Here is a 17535-nt window from a genome sequence, read left to right on the forward strand (position 1 = left end):
CTGGAGGAGGTGGTGGAAGCAGATTCTATAACAACGTTCAAGAGGCATCTGGATAGATACACGAATAGGCAGGGAATAGAGGGATATGGAGCACATAGGGGCAAGAAAATATTAGATTAGAGAGACATCTGTGTTGGCACTGACTGGGTGGGCCGAAGGGCCTGTTCCTCTTTATTCTTTGAGGTGTTAACCTGGTGAAGCTACAGCACAGGATTACTTGCCAAACAGCACAAGCAGCAAGTAATAGAAAGAGCTCAGCCATTTCATAACCAACAGATCAGATCTAAACTCTGCCATCCTGCCATATCCAGCCACGAATGGTGGTGGACAATTAAACAACTCACTGAAAGAGGAGTCATCCTCAATGATGGGGAGCCCAGCACGTCAGTGCAAAAGATAGAACAATACAGCATAGGAACAGGACCTTTGACCCACGATGTTGTGCCAAATATGATGCCAAATTAAATTAACCCCTTCTGCCTGCCCTCAGTCCATATCCCTCTATTTCTTGCATATTCATGTGCTTATCCAAAAGTCCCTTGAATGCCCCTATCGTAACTGCCTCCACCACCACCCCTGGCAGCCTGTTCCAGACACCTCCCACTCTCTATGTAAAAAACTTGCCCCACATATCTCCTATGAACTTTACCCCTCTCACCTGAAGTGTGTGCCCCCTAGTATTAGACATTTCAACTCTGGGAAAAAGATTCTGCCTGTCAACTCTATCTATGCCTCTCATAATTTTTATAGACTTCCATCAGGTCTCCCCTCAGCCTCCGCCGCTCCAGAGAAAACAATCCTAGTTTCTCCAGCCTCTCCTTATAGCTCACACCCTCTAATCCAGGCAGCACCCTGGTAAATCTCTTCTGCACCCTTTCTAAAGCCTCCATATCCTGTAATGTGGCGACCAGAATTGAAAACAATACTCCAAGTGCAGCCTAACCAAAGTCTTGTAAAGCTGCAACATGACATCCTGACTCTTGTACTCAATGCCCCGACCAATAAAGGCAAGCATGCCGTATGCCTTCTTTACCACCCTATCTATTTGTGTGGCCACTATCAGGGAGCTATGCGCTTGAACCCCAAGATCCCTCTCTACATCAATGCTGTTCATCACTGAACACCACTAGTCATGGACCTCCAGCCAGAAAAACACCGTTCCACCCGTACTCTCTGACTTCTATGGGCAAGCCATTTCTGAATCCAAGCAGCCAAGTCGTTGTGGATCCTGTGCATCTTAATCTTCTGGAAGAGCCTACCACGAGGGATCTTGTCAAAAGCCTTACTAAAATCCATGGTGGTGGACAATTAAACAACTCACTGAAAGAGGAGTCATCCTCAATGATGGTGAGCCCAGCACGTCAGTGCAAAAGATAGAACAATACAGCATAGGAACAGGACCTTTGACCCATGATGATGTGCCAAATATGACGCCAAATTAAACTAACCCCTTCTGCCTGTCCTCAGTCCATATCCCTCTATTTCTTGCATATTCATGTGCTTATCTTAAAGTCCCTTGAATGTCCCTATCGTAACTGCCTCCACCACCACCCCTAGCAGCCTGTTCCAGACACCTCCCACTCTCTGTGTAAAAAACTTTCCCCACATATCTCCTATGAACTTTTCCCCTCTCACCTTAAGTGCATGCCCCCGCGTATTAAATATTTCAACTCTGGGAAAAAGATTCTGCCTGTCAACATCCACTGCTCTACCCTCATCAATCACCTTTGTCACCTTGAAAAAATCAATCAAGTTAATAAGACATGACCTGCCTCGCACAATGCTATGCTGGCTTTCCCTAATTAGGCCATGCTTTTCCAAATGCGCACAAATCCTATCCCCAAGAAACTTCTCCAATAGCTTCACAACTACCGATGTGAGACTCAGCGGCCTATAATTTCCTGGATTATCCCTTTTACCTTTCTAGACCAGCGGAACAACATTAGTTACTCACCTGTCCTCCGGGACCTCCCCAGTAGCTAGATCTTTATCAAGAGGCAATCTTCTCTCTTGCCTCTCTTAATAACCTGGGGTAGATCCCATTGCGGGGTAAATGCGGGGTCACTTTTAACATTTAAGAAAAACTTGGACGGGTTCATGGATGAGAGGGGTGTGGAGGGATATGGTCCAAGTGCAGGTCAGTGGGACTAGGCATAAAATGGTTCGGCACAGACAAGAAGGGCCAAAAGGCCTGTTTCTGAGCTGTAATTTTCTATGGTTCTATGGTTCTATTGGGCCCTGGGGACTTATCCACCTTAATGCTCTTCAAGCAACCCAACACCACTTCTTTCTTGATCTCAAAATGCCCTAGCATATTAGCGTGTTCCACACTAATCTCACTATCCTCCATGTCCCTCTCCTTGGTAAATACCGATGCAAAGTGCTCATTTCAGATCTCGCCCACATCCTCTGCCTCCAAGCACAAGTTCCCTCCTTTATCCTTGAGTGGTCCTCTCCTCTCCCTCGTTATCCTCTTGTTTTTAATGTATGTATAAAAACCTTGGGATTCTCTTTAACTCTCCTTGCCAAGGTCATTTCATGGCCCCTCCTTGCGCTCCTAATTCCCTTCTTGAGTTCTTTCCTGCTTTCTTTATTTTCCTCATGGGCCCTGTCCGATTTTAGCTTCCTAAACCTTACATATGCTTCTTTTTGACTAAACTCACAACCTCCCTCATTATCCAAGAACCCCTTACTTTACCATTCTTGTCTTTCTTCCTTACTGGAACATACACGCCGGTACTGAACTCAACAGGTCTTTAAACATCTCCCAAATGTCAAATGTGGACTTGTCCGTTATCAGCTGCTCCCAATTAACTCTCCCTAGCTCCTGCCGAATTCTGTCATAATTCGCTCTTCCCCAATTTAGTCCCTTCCCACTGACTTATCCTTATTCGTAGATATCTTAAAACATAAGGATTTCGGATCATTGTATCCAAAATACTCCACCACTAAGCAGGCCAAGCTCATTTGTCAATACAAGGTCCAGTATGGCCCCTCCTTTGGTTGGAATATCCACAATCTGTTTCAGGAAAAGGGTGAAGCATTCGCAGCAATCTTCAGCCAGAAGTGCCGAGTGGATGATCCATCTCAGCCTCCTCCAGATGTCTCCCGGTATCACAGCTGTCAGTCTTCAGCCAATTCAATTCACTCCACATGATATCAAAAAACAGCTGAAGGCACTGGATACTGAAAAGGCCCTGACAATATTCCGCCAATAATACGGAAGACTTGTGCATCAGACTTACCGTGCCTTAACAAAATATCCAGGCTTGGGCTGACAATTCACAAGTAATATTCATGCCACACAAGTGCTCGGCAAAGACCATCTCCAAAAAGTAGGAAGCTAACCATCACCCCTTGATATTCAGTGGCATTGCCATTGTGAATCCCCCAATATCAACACTCTGAGGGTTACCATTGACCAGAAACTGAAGTGGACTAACCATGTATATACAATGGCTACAAGAACAGACCGAAGCCGAGGAAATCCACGATGAGTAATGCATCTCCTGACTCCCCAAATTCTGTCCACCATCTACAAAGCACCAGTCAGGAGTGTGACCCAGTGAGAGTCAGTGTGCGTAGGACCCGTACGCCAGTGAGAGTCAGTGTGCGTAGGACCTGTACCCCAGTGAGAGTCAGTGTGTGGGGAACCCGTACCCTAGTGAGAGTCAGTGTGCGTAGGACCCGTACGCCAGTGAGAGTCAGTGTGTGTGGAACCCGTACCCCAGTGAGAGTCAGTGTGTGTGGAACCCGTACCCCAGTGAGAGTCAGTGTGTGTGGAACCCGTACCCCAGTGAGAGTCTGTGTGTGGAACCCGTACCCCAGTGAGAGTCAGTGTGCGTAGGACCCGTACGCCAGTGAGAGTCAGTGTGCGTAGGACCTGTACCCCAGTGAGAGTCAGTGTGTGGGGAACCCGTACCCCAGTGAGAGTCAGTGTGTGTGGAACCCGTACCCCAGTGAGAGTCAGTGTGTGTGGAACCCGTACCCCAGTGAGAGTCAGTGTGCGTAGGACCCGTACGCCAGTGAGAGTCAGTGTGTGTGGAACCCGTACCCCAGTGAGAGTCAGTGTGTGTGGAACCCGTACCCCAGTGAGAGTCTGTGTGTGGAACCCGTACCCCAGTGAGAGTCAGTGTGTGTGGACCTGTACCCCAGTGAGAGTCAGTGTGTGTGGGACCTGTACCCCAGTGAGAGTCAGTGTGTGTGGAACCCATACCCCAGTGAGAGTCAGTGTGTGGGGGACCCGTACCCCAGTGAGAGTCAGTGTGTGTGGAACCCGTACCCCAGTGAGTGTCAGTGTGTGTGGGACCCGTACCCCAGTGAGAGCCAGTGTATGTGGAACCCATACCCCAGTGAGAGTCAGTGTGTGGGGGACCCATACCCCAGTGAGAGTCAGTGTGTGTGGAACCCGTACCCCAGTGAGAGTCAGTGTGTGTGGAACCTGTACCCCAGTGAGAGTCAGTGTGTGTGGAACCCGTACCCCAGTGAGAGTCAGTGTGTGTGGAACCCGTACCCCAGTGAGAGTCAGTGTGTGTGGAACCCGTACCCCAATGAGAGTCAGTGTGTGTGGAACCCGTAGCCCAGTGAGAGTCAGTGTGTGTGGGACCCGTACCCCAGTGAGAGTCAGTGTGTGTGGAACCCGTACCCCAATGAGAGTCAATGTGTGTGGAACCCGTACCCCAGTGAGAGTCAGTGTGTGTGGAACCCGTACCCTAGTGGGAGTCAGTGCCTATGGAACCCGTACCCCAGTAAGAGCCAGTGTGTGTGGGACCCGTACCCCAGTGAGAGTCAGTGTGTGTGGGACCCGTACCCCAGTGAGAGTCAGTGTGTGTGGGACCCGTACCCCAGTGAGAGTCAGTGTGTGTGGAACCCATACCCCAGTGAGAGTCAGTGTGTGTGGGACCTGTACCCCAGTGAGAGTCAGTGTGTGTGGAACCCGTACCCCAGTGAGAGTCAGTGTGTGTGGGACCCGTACCCCAGTGAGAGTCAGTGTGTGTGGGACCCGTACCCCAGTAAGAGTCAGTGTGTGTGGGACCCGTACCCCAGTGAGAGTCAGTGTGTGTGGGACCCATACCCCAGTGAGAGTCAGTGTGTGTGGAACCCGTACCCCAGTGAGAGTCAGTGTGTGTGGGACCCGTACCCCAGTAAGAGTCAGTGTGTGTGGAACCCGTACCCCAATGAGATTCAGTGTGCGTACCCCAGGAAATGTCGTTAGTTTCAATAGAGGAGAGAAGGGGAAGAATGAGAGAACATGTTGTTGATTGTTGCCTAAGCCATGGGGACAGATTGAATCAACATCTTTCTCACCGAGAGACAATGATGACAGAGTCGTAGCTACACTCAGCGGAGACAAGCAGACATTGTCATTGGGATTCCTGCTGGCCACCAGTCGGTAAAGATCATAGCCAAAGTCCGAGATCACGTATGCCAGTCTCTGTACTGAGGAGGTCAGGATCTCCTCCTCCTCCTCTTCCACTTCCACAGGGTAATCCAATGATTCCGACAACGAGGTGGCATCCTCTGCAGGCTCCTGGAAATATTCAATACATGTACTGTATTCAGTACTGAGTTATACACAGGACTGAGTTACACACAGGGCTGAGTTATACACAGGACTGAGTTATACACAGGACTGAGTTATACACAGGACTGAGTTACACACAGGGCTGAGTTACACACAGGGCTGAGTTACACACAGGACTGAGTTACACACAGGACTGAGTTATACACAGGACTGAGTTACACACAGGACTGAGTTACATACAGGACTGAGTTACATATAGGACTGAGTTATACACAGGACTGAGTTATACACAGGACTGAGTTACACACAGGACTGAGTTTTTGACAGGAATCTGTTGAAGAGCTTTAGATATCTTGACAGAAAAAAATCTATTCTGTTTTAAATAGGCGACTTCTTATTTTAAATAGTTATCCCTCAGTTCTAGATTGCCCACAGGAAGAGTCAACCTCTTCACCCCCACTCTATCAAACCCCCTCAGCATTTCAAGTCAACTCTTACTCAATCTAAATTCTGACAGTCTGGGTTCCACCAGGATCACTCAGTTTTGCCCTTGGTACAAACATGGACAAAACAGCTGAACATCAGAGGTGAGGTGAAAGTGATTGGCCATAACATCAAGGCAGCATTTGACCGAGTGTGGCATTAAGGTGCTCTAGCAAAACTGGAATCAATGGGAATTAGGGGGAAAACCCTCCGCCAGTTGGAGTCATACCTGGCACATGGGAAGATGATTGTGGTTGTGGGGAGTCAGTCATCTCAATTCCAGGACATCACTGCAGGAGTTCCTCAGGGTTAGTGTCCTCGACCCAACCATCTTCAGCTGCTTCATCAATGACTTTCCTTCCATCATAAGGTCAGAAGTGGGGATGTTCACTGATGATTGCACAATGTTCAGCACCATTCGCTACTCCTCAGATACTGAAGCAGTCCGTGTCCAAATGCAGCAAGATCTGGATAATATCCAGGCTTGGGCTGATAAGTGGCAAGAACATTCGCATCACACAAATGCCAGGCAATGACCATCACCAATAAGAGAGGGACTGCAGTTGAAGGAACTCATCACCACCTTCTGAAGAGCAACTAGGGATGGGTAATAAATGCTGGCCTAGCCAGCGATGCCCACATCCTGTAAATTAACAATAAAAGCCGAGCTTTTCTGAGACAACCCTCTCATTCCAGGTATTAGTCTGGTAAACTTTCTCTAAGCTGCTTCCAACACATTTACATCCTTCCTTGAATAAAGTATCTAGTGTTGTACACAGTACTCCAGATGTGCTCTGACTAATGCCCTGCAGCATAACCTCCCGACTTTTGTTTTTAATTCCCTTCGCAACAAACAATAACATTTGACCTGTAACAAAAACAGAAAATCTGGAAAAACTCCGCAGGTTTCACAGCAGTTGTGGAGAAAGAAACAGAGTTAATGTTTTGAGGCTGTTTGACTTCTTCAGAACCGTTCTTCAGAGAGCACTCTACCTGTACTAGCTTTCCTCATCACTTGCTCTACCTGCATACTAACCGTTTGTAATTCAGGCATTAGGATATCCTGATCTGTCTGTGTCTCCGAGCTCTGCAATCTCTCACCATTTAGATCATTTACTTCATTTTTATTCTTTCTGTCAAAATGGACAATTTTCCTGGGCGTTCTTGTGCAAGAATCACAAGGAGTTGGTTTGCTGGTGCAGCAGGTAATTAAGAAGGCAAATGGAATTTTGTCCTTCATCGCTGGAGGGATGGAGTTTAAAAACAGCGAGGTTATGTTGCAGATGTATAAGGTGCTGGTGAGGCCACACCTGGAGTACTGTGTACAGTTTTGGTCTCCTTACTTGAGAAAGGATATACTGGCACTGAAGTGGGTGTAGAGGAGATTCACTGGGTTGATTCCAGAGTTGAGAAGGTTGGCTTATGAGGAGAGACTGAGTAGACTGGGGCTATACTCATTGGAATTCAGAAGAATGAGGGGAGATCTTATAGAAACATATAAGATTACGAAGGGAATAGACAAGATAGGAGCAGGGATGTTGTTTCCACTGGCGGGTGAAACTAGAACTAGGGGGCATGGCCTCAAAATAAGGGGGAGTAGATTTAGGACTGAGTTGAAGAGGAACTTCTTCACCCAAAGCGTTGTGAATCTGTGGAATTCCCTGTCCAGTGAAGCAGTTGAGGCTACCTCATTGAATGTTTTTAAGGCAAGGATAGATACATTTTTGAACAATAAAGGAATTAAGGGTTATGGTGAGTGGAGCTGAGTCCACAAAAAGATCAGCCATGATCTCATTGAAGGGCAGAGCAGGCTCGAGGGGCTAGACGGCCTACTCCTGCTCCTAGTTCTTATGTTCATATCTGTTCTCGGTAACCTTATTGAGGAGATTTCTGTCTGATCTCCATGATCTGTTGTTACATTCCTGGAGATTTTAACCCGAGTCCCCGGTCATTGCCAGAGTAAAGCATTCTCAGTTATCAATGAATTACAGAATTGTTAGGGAACAGAAGAAGGCCATTCGGCCCATCCTGTCCTCTTCAGCTCTCTGAATGGACTATTTACCGAGTGCCATTCTCCTGCCTTCTCCCAGTAACCCGGCACATTCTTCCTATTCAGATCAGAGTTTCATTCTCTGTTGATTCTGCCTCTCCCGCACTCTCAGACAGTGCATTCCAGACCCGAGCCACTCGCCGTGTGAAAAAGTTTCTCCTCATGTTGTTTTTGCTTCTCTTACTGATTACTTTAAACCTGTGCCTTCTCATTCTCAATTCTTTTTTGAGTGGGAACAGATTCTCCCAATCTAGTCTGTCCAGACCACTCATAATTTTGAACATCTTTAGCAAATCTGCTCTGAACTTTTTCTTCCCTCAGACCATGTAAATTATTGCAGCTGTTCCTGGGATTATTCCGTGATCGTTGGTGTAGGTTGTTTAACCTCTAACTTATTTTCTTCTCCACTTTCACCATTATCAGCATCTGGTTGTTTTGGAGTGTACAGCGAGATTGTTCAACAGTAACTCTCAGAAACAGGCTGTCCTGAGCCGTGTTCCCAGGCAGCAGAGGGAAGCAGACTGTTCTTCCCCTCAAGCTGGGTCTGCCACTATCTGTATCCAAACTGCAGCCATCTGCTTGGACTCTGTCCCTTTGTAGCCTTTACACACCATTGAATCGATCTTCAGTTCAAAATGATTAACTGAGCACCAGAATTTGCTGTTTTTTGCTGGGAGACAGTTTTAAATTTCTTCCACCCATTGTGTGAAGGGATCCTGACTCTGATTTGAAGGTTATGTCGCCTTGTCTCAGTCCCCAGCACAACCCGCAGCCCAACCAGCAGAAAGGAGTTACTCCCAAACTATTCCATCAACCTCTTTCATAATCCGAAAAGCCTCAATCAAATCATTATTTAACAATCGCTATTCTGGGGAATACACATGACCACTTTCTGCAATCTAATTCTTGGAGCCCTGGGAAGATCTTGGCGAATCTGTGCTGCCATCTCTCCAAGGCCAGTATAAACTTTAAATGGTGTGATGCTGTAATGATGTACACTCACAGACTTCATTAGGAACATAGAAGGTATTTATTAATAAGGCAAAACTAGAGGCTGGCACATCCCCGTCTCTCCCAGTCCCTACATGTCTTCAACATGTCTCCTGCCTGACCTGGACTCCATCTGCTGCAGCAATAACCTACTCTCAATCCCAATTGGTCCTGTAAGCCAGGTAACCCACAAATGCTGTGTTTTCCTTAAAGGGTCAATCACCAGGTCCCTCCCCCTTTAACTCCTTTATACAATCTTCATTGACGACAGTCCTCAGCTCAAACAAACATTATACACATGAGTTGGGCAATTGAGCCTTTGAGGGTTTTTCTGTTTCTTGTGGAATGGTGTAATTCTGTAGTCTGAGATGCTTCTCCAGATTAAAAGGACCTGTAGTAACGGGAACCTCCTCTGGTGCAGACAGTTCATTGCTACTTGCTTCCACTTTCCTCCCACACTCCAAAGATGTGCAGGTTAGGTGGATTGGCCATGCTAAATTGACCCTAGTGTCAGGGGGATTAGCAGGTAAATGTTTGGGTTTATGGGAATAGGGTCTGGGTGGGATTGTGGTTGGTGCGGACTCAATGGGCAGAATGTCCTCCTTCTGTACTGTAGGGATTCTATGACAATCTATGATCGCTGGCCTTCCTCCTTCCCCTACCGATCCCGACTGCAGAGTGGCAGCGGGCAGCCCCCAACCCTGCCTGATCATCCCCTGCGCTCTGCCCCATCAGCCCCCCCTCCCCCCCCCCCACAGGCCACGCATATCTGCCCTGCCCCCTATATGCCCCGTCCCTTTGGTACTGCCCCATGCCCCCTCGGCATTGGCACTTTGCCCCTTGGGCAGTGCCGGGGGTCCAGACTGGCACTGCCAGGGTGCCAATGTCCAGAGGGCATCCTCTTCCCCGGTGCCCGAACCTTTGGCGTGCTCCAATTGCCCCCATTTCACTCCAGTGGGGTTGGGCTGCTAGTTCCCCACAAGTAGAATCATAGAATCATAGAATCCCTACAGTACAGAAAGAGGCCATTCGGCCCATCGAGTCTGCACCGACCACACTCCCACCCAGGCCCTACCCCCATATCCCTACATATTTTACCCACGAATCCCTCTAACCTACGCATCTCAGGACACTAAGGGCAATTTTAGCATGGCCAATCAACCTAACCCGCACATCTTTGGACTGTGGGAGGAAACCGGAGCACCCGGAGGAAACCCACGCAGACACGAGGAGAATGTGCAAACTCCACACAGACAGTGACCCAAGCCGGGAATCGAACCCAGGTCCCTGGAGCTGTGAAGCAGCAGTGCTAACCACTGTGCTACCGTGCCGCCCTAGTGGGGAGCTACAGTAAACCCCGCTGGAGTGAAATACTCTGGCAAGGTGGGAGAGGCTATCGAGCTTGGAGACTTCAGTCCTGGGCCCGCTAATTGCATTTAAATTATATTAAAATTAGAATTAAAATACTTATACTAGCTCCCCGATTTCCAGCGGGGACCAGATGCACAGGAAATCCGGTGCTGGGAGAGGTATTGCGGCGGGAACGCATGCGTGAATCCCACACATCGCCCACCGTGAAATTCTCCCAGCCCTCTGTGCTACATTATTAGCGCAGCAGGATGGGAGAATTGCCCCCCACAAACATGACACTCCTTATATATTGGTTTCACTCTAATCAGAATGGACCCTATGCAGTGAAAACAAATACGAAAACCATCAGAGAGAAGCTGCTGTGGGGAGAAGAGACACTTCACCTGAAAATAACTGACAACTCACCAATGGAAAACTGTCTTCTTGGCTTGAGGAGAGTCTGGCAGCTCCCAGGAACAGCAGAGCGGTTAGAATCTTCATCCTGTAATCGGAATCATGGGGAAATGAAAGAAACACCATCAGAATCCTGACACTGTGAGTTCAGATAGGCCCAACGGTGGTGGGTCAGCTTTGAGGGAGTGCCGCACTGTCAGAGGGTCAGTGCTGAGGGAGTGCCGCACTGTCACAGGGTCAGTACTGAGGGAGTGCCGCACTGTCAGAGGGTCAGTACTGAGGGAGTGCCGCACAGTCAGAGGGTCAGTACTGAGGGAGTGCCGCACTGTCAGAGGGTCAGTACTGAGGGAGTGCCGCACAGTCAGAGGGTCAGTACTGAAGGAGTGCCGCACTGTCAGAGGGTCAGTACTGAGGGAGTGCCGCACTGTCAGAGGGTCAGTACTGAGGGAGCGCTGCACTGTCAGAGGGTCAGTACTGAGGGAGTGCTGCACTGTCAGAGGGTCAGTGCTGAGGGAGTGCTGCACATTGGGTGGTGCTGTCTTTCATTTGAGGTATTAAAGCAAATCCTTATCCTCTGGTCAGGTGTATGTAAAGTGTTATCTCAGAGAAGTACAGGAGCCCTTCCCGGCATTCTGGCCAATGTTCATCCTGAGACCAACATTTCCAACAATTGAACTGTTTGTTCACATATTGTTGTTTGTGGGATCTTGCTGTGCACAAACTGGCCATTGTGTTCCCTACACAACGACAGTGAAAACCTGTCAAAAGTGCTTCATTCGTTGGAAACTCTTTGGTTCACCCTGAGGTCAAGTACAGAAATGCAACGTGCTGTCGTGACTTCCAATCCCTTTATAGTGTTAGCCCACCCTATCTCTGTAACCTCCTCTACCGCCCTCTCATCCTCAGAATCTCTCCCTTCATTACTCTGGTCTCTTTTACCGACCTCATTCCCCTATTTCCTATCCTGCTTCTGCTGTATCTACTCCATTTACTGGAATTCCCTCCCCAAATCTCTCAGCTTTCCAACTCTGATTGGAGAGTATTGCAGCAGTTCCATTACGTGGCCCACTGCTCCAACTGCCCACATCCAACTCTACTGCCATTGGTCGCCTGTTAGTCGTTGCAACATCCAGTCAACTGTGGTGGCTACAATACCCACAATACCATATGCTCCAGCAGCTACTCTAGACATTGGATGGTTGTTCAGTTATAGCCTGTGCCAGGGTCCAATTGCATTGTGTTACTCTCTCACTTAGTTGCCCATTGGATTGCTCTGGAGTTTCATCTTTAGCTTCAGCAGATCCCAATGCGACACAGAAAGGGTGGAAAGCTTTTCCTAAAAGCCCTTTTAGGAAAGGGCCTAAAATCTTTCCACCGCCTTCCCAGCATGGATGGCATGGTGGCACAGTGGTTAGCACTGCTGCCTCACAGTGCCAGGAACCCAGCTTCAATTCCCGGCTCAGATCACTACCTGTGTGGAGTTTGCATGTTCTCCCCGTGTCTGTGTGGGCTTCCTCCGCGTGCTCCGGTTTCCTCTCACAGTCTGAAAGACGTGCTAGTTAGGTGCATTGGCCGTGCTAAATTCTCCCTCAGTGTACCTGAACAGGCGCTCGAGTGTGGTGACTAGGGGATTTTCGCAGTAACTCCATTGCGGTGTTAATATAAGCCTACTTGTGACACTAATAAATAAGCTTTAAACTTTGCCTTGGGAACGTCTTTCAAACACAGAACATAGAACATTACAGCGCAGTACAGGCCCTTCGGCCTGGATGTTGCGCTGACCAGTGAAACCAATCTAACCCACTACAATTGCCCACGGTTTTGGACACTCCCATGGTTCAGGCCCATCTTTCCTCATTGCATTTTTTGAAGGTAAAGTTGCTCTGTATAAACATACATTGTGAAAGTTGTTGAGTTTATTAAAACTCCTAGAACACTTTCAAGTTCATTCTTATATAATAACCCTGCCTTAAATGACTTTACCAACTACAGGAACCTTGTGAAGAATTACTCTGACTCTTACATTTGATTGCGTGCAGCCTCTGGGTGGAATGAATCACATAGTTTGGGAGGTATATCTGTCACAGGACCTACCAACACATCAAATCCTGACCATTCTATGTCTCTGGTCCTGCCTCAGGTTCCACACTGGCCCATGACGATTGGCTCTATGATCCAAAACCTTACACAACCTTTAGCTCAAAGGTCATATTTACTGCAACAGATAAAACCAGAACAATACATGTTTACCCACTGCTGACTCACTGACCCCAGCAGCAGAGATAAGAAAAGGTCAGGGATCCTGTGTAGAAATCCATTAAAGATATCTTGTTAAAATGAGGGGCTGAGGGGTAGAGATGACCAATGCAATATAACCCTTGTCCAAGTCAGAATAATTAACTCCAATCTTCAGAACACAAACTCCTCATTAACATCCACTGCTACTACTTAGCTGCATGATTGTACTTCACCCCAATTAGATCTCCTCTTAACCTTCTAAACTGCAGGACGTATAATCTAATCTGTGCAAAAGCCTTCAGAATTTAACCTTTTTAGCCTCAGTGTCACTCTGGTGGATCTCGAGTGCACTCCTTGTGAGGGTGATATATCCTTCCTGAGATGTGTTGCCCAGGCCAGAAGCCCCGTTAATTGTCTGATCTGTTATGTCCTGGATTGTAGCATTATCAGATAATCATCATCGATACTGGGGTCTGACTAACAATTCAATGTGAGGGAGGGTTGGTCAGGGTCTGCAGTGTGAACTGGAGCCCACGTTAATGAACAAATTGCAATTTTAAGGGAAATGTAATGTTCCAGCCTGCAAACCTTCAGGAAATTATTCAGAATCAAGTGGGAACTAAATCCCAACTTCAAAAAAATACATTTTGCATAACTGCAGGTTTCTGATTGTTGTTTAGGAAAAGAATGTCATTTCATCCTCAAAAAATTATTTCAGTTAACTAAGTCATCACAGTGTTAAAAACTTTCCATAAACACAGTTGGAAAATTCTGCCGTTGGGTCTGTTTCAGAGTTTGTTTGGCTCAAGCAGCAACACTCTCAAACCCAGGTTAGAGAATTGAGGCCATTAGAGTCCTTTCCTCAACACTGCCACCCACCCCCAGCCAAACCCTCTGCCCCCCCACCCCCACCCAGCCAAACCCTCTGCCCCCCCACCCCCAGCCAAACCCTCTGCCCCCCCACCCCCAGCCAAACCCTCTGCACCCTACTGCACCCCCACATCCAGCCAAACCCTCTGCACCCCCACTGCCCCCCCACCCCCAGCCAAACCCTCTGCACCCCCACTGCCCCACTACCCCCAGCCAAACCCTCTGCACCCTACTGCACCCCACCCCCAGCCAAACCCTCTGCCCCCCCACCTCCAGCCAAATCCTCTGCACCCTACTGCACCCCACCCCCAGCCAAACCCTCTGCACCCCCACCCCCAGCCAAACCCTCTGCAACCTACTGCACCCCCACCCCCAGCCAAATCCTCTGCACCCTACTGCACCCCACCCCCAGCCAAATCCTCTGCACCCCACCCCCAGCCAAACCCTCTGCACCCCCACCCCCAGCCAAACCCTCTGCAACCTACTGCACCCCCACCCCCAGCCAAATCCTCTGCACCCTACTGCACCCCACCCCCAGCCAAACCCTCTGCCCCCCCACCCCCAGCCAAACCCTCTGCAACCCCACTGCCCCCCCACCTCCAGCCAAACCCTCTGCCTCCCCACTGCCCCTCACCCCCAGCCAAACCCTCCGCCCCCACTCCCCCCACCCCCAGCCAAATCTTCTGCCCCCACCCCCAGCCAAATATTCTGCCCCCACCCCCAGCCAAACCCACTGCACCCTACTGCCCCCCCACCTCCAGCCAAACCCACTGCACCCCACCCCCCACCCTGCCCCTTCCATACCCCCGGCTCCCTGGCCTCAGTCTCTCTGCTTCGCAGAATCACACAATTGTTAGACTGCAGAATGAGGCCATTTGGCCCATTGTGCCTGCACCAGTTAACCAAAGGTGTAACTCTCCGTGTGCTTCTCTCTCACCTTTTGTCCATAATCAGGCATGTCATTCCCTTTCACATAATTCCCTTTACAAAGCTTCGATTGAACCTGCCTCCACCACACTCTCAGGCAGCGCAGACCAGACCTGAACCACTCGCTGTGAAAATAAATTTCTCCTCATGTTGCTTTTGCTTTCTTTACTCTCTTGTTCCCGATCTTTTTATGAGTGGGAACAGTTTCTCTCTGTCTACTCTGTCCAGCCCCCCCATGATTTTGAACATCTCTATCAAATCTCCTCTCAGCTTCTCTTCAAGGAGAACAGTCCCAACCTCTCCAATGTATCTTCAGAACTGAAGTTCCATATCGCTGGAATTATTCTCATGAATGCTTTCTGCACTCTCTCTCTCTCTGTCTAATACCTTCACATCCTTCCTAAAGTGTGGCGCCCAGAGCTGGACACAATACTCCAGCTGAGAACAAACTCGTGTCTTATATACTTCAACACAACCTCCTTGCTCTTGTTCTCTCTGCCCCTATTATTAAAGCCCAGGATACTGTTTGTTTTATTAACCCTGCTTTCAATTTGTCCTGCCACCATCAGTGTCTTATGCACATTTACACCAGGCCTTTCTACCCCTGTCTCAGCAACGGAGGAGGTATCAGCACCAATGCAAACAGTAACCACTAGGGAACAAGGAGGTGGAAGCTGGATGTGGCATTGATCCATTTTCTCTCTGGAGTCTGTAGTTGCCCAATGGTGAGACTGAAGAGTCTGTTCATTCCGCCAGAATAGAGTTTGAAATAACAACAGCTCTTCCAGGAGGGGTAGAGTTTGGATTATTTACTGTGTTGTGGACAGTGTGTGTGTCCATGTGTGCCTGTGTGTGTGAGTGTGAAGTGGTCTGTGTTGGTATTTATTCTTCACACTCGCATCTCCCCGCTGCCCCTCCAGCATGTACACTTTAGCCAACCCTTAAATGTGTCGATATTTCTAATATTCCATCTGATAATGTGTTCCTACTTTTGTAGAAAATTACTGGAAGAACAAATATTGGTTCAACAATATTTGTAAAAACACGACAGTAACTAGAATAGCAATGAAAAATGTCCCAGACAACTTTGGTGATACACGGATTTGACTGAACTGGAATCACACCTCTTCTCATTCAGTCCCATCACGGAGAATCCCAGTGAACCAATCTCTTTCCCTTTTTTCATTTATTCAAGTTTATGGGACATGAGTGTCACTGGCTAGGACAACATTTATTGCCCATCCTTAGTTTCCTTTGAGAAGGTGATGATGAGCTGCCTTCTTGAATCACTGCTGTCCATGAGGTGTAGGTACACCCACAGTGCTGTTGGGGAGGGGGTTTCTGGATTTTGACCCAGTAACAGTGAAAGAATGGCGATATATTTTCAAGTCAGGATGATGAGTGACTCGGAGGGGAATTTTCAGGTGGTGGTGATCCCAGATATCTGCTGCTCTTGTCCTAGATGGTGGAGGTCATGGGTTTGGAAGGTGCTGCCTAAGGAACCTTGGTGAGTTGCTGCAGTGCATCTTGTAGATGGTACACATGGCTGCGACTGTGCATTGGTGCTGGAGAGATTGAATATTTAAGGTGGTGGATGGGGTACCAATCAAGTGGGCTGCTTTCTCCTGGATGGTGTTGAGCTTCTTGAGTGTTGTTGGAACTGCACCCATCCAGGCAAGTGGGGGGTATTCCATCACACTCCTGACTTGTGCCTTGTAGATGTTGGACAGGCTTTGGGGAGTCAGGAGGTGAGTTACTCACCGCAGGATTCCCAGCCTCTGACCTGCTCTTACAACCACAGTATTTAAATGGCTAATAAAAACAGAAATTGCTGGAAAAACTCAGCAGATCTCGCAGCATCTGTGGAGAGAGAAACAGAGTTAACGTTTTGAGTCTATATGACTTCTTCAGAGATGCTGCCAGTCCTGCTGAGTTTTGCCAACATTTTCCTGTTTTTATTTCAGATTTCTAGCATCTACAGTATTTTGTTCAGTTCAGTTTGTGGTCAATGGTTACCTCCAGGATGTTGGTAGTGAGGGATTCAGTGACGGTGATACCATTGAATGGCAAGAGGAGATGGTTAGATTCTCTCTCATTGGAGATGGTCATTGTCTGGCATTTGTGTGGCACTTTTGTTACTTGCCATTTGTCAGCCCAAGCTTGGATATTGTCCAGGCCTTATTACACTTGAACATGGACTGCTTCAGTATCTGAGGAGTCGCAAATGATGCTGAACATTGTGCGGTCATCAGCGAACATCCCCACTTCTGACCTAATGGTGGCCATTGAAGAGGGTTGAACCTGGACCACTAACCATGGGAATACCTTCAGTGATGTCTTGGGACTGAGATGATTGGCCTCCAACAGTCGCGACAATCCCATTCACTCCATTGGACAGAATCCTAATGGACCCACATGCTTCCCAGTCAGTGCTGACACCAATTATAACATACTCCCTGGTAAGATGTACAGCCGACAAGTCTATTTCTCAGGAAGTAAAGGTTGCTGGAACACGGGAAGCAGAGTTTATGATTAAAGCTCTTGGTTTGTGATTTCCACTTCAGACGATACTTTGTTTGAACCATTCATGTACTTTGCTTCATGGCTGCTATTCTCTCAAGTTTATAATAATCTTGATCCCAAGGCAATGATTATTCTATCTCCCCTTCTTCAGACAACACAAGTTGTG

At 48.1% G+C, this 17535-nt stretch overlaps 1 protein-coding gene across 1 annotated transcript in view; it reads right to left on the minus strand.

Annotated features, from left to right (window-relative positions):
* The window catches only part of LOC144486876 (pigment epithelium-derived factor-like), a 35034-nt gene that overhangs the window by 16811 nt on the left and 688 nt on the right, over nt 1-17535 (minus strand). The window contains exons 2-3 of the mRNA XM_078204899.1: nt 10824-10899; nt 5308-5530 (exon numbers count right to left, since the gene is read on the minus strand). Of these exons, the coding sequence (XP_078061025.1) occupies nt 5308-5530; nt 10824-10898 (298 nt within the window). The 5' untranslated portion in view covers nt 10899. The remainder of the gene's footprint in view (nt 1-5307; nt 5531-10823; nt 10900-17535) is intronic.

This window comes from Mustelus asterias, unplaced genomic scaffold, assembly GCF_964213995.1.
Source record: "Mustelus asterias unplaced genomic scaffold, sMusAst1.hap1.1 HAP1_SCAFFOLD_499, whole genome shotgun sequence".
Taxonomy (NCBI): domain Eukaryota; kingdom Metazoa; phylum Chordata; class Chondrichthyes; order Carcharhiniformes; family Triakidae; genus Mustelus; species Mustelus asterias.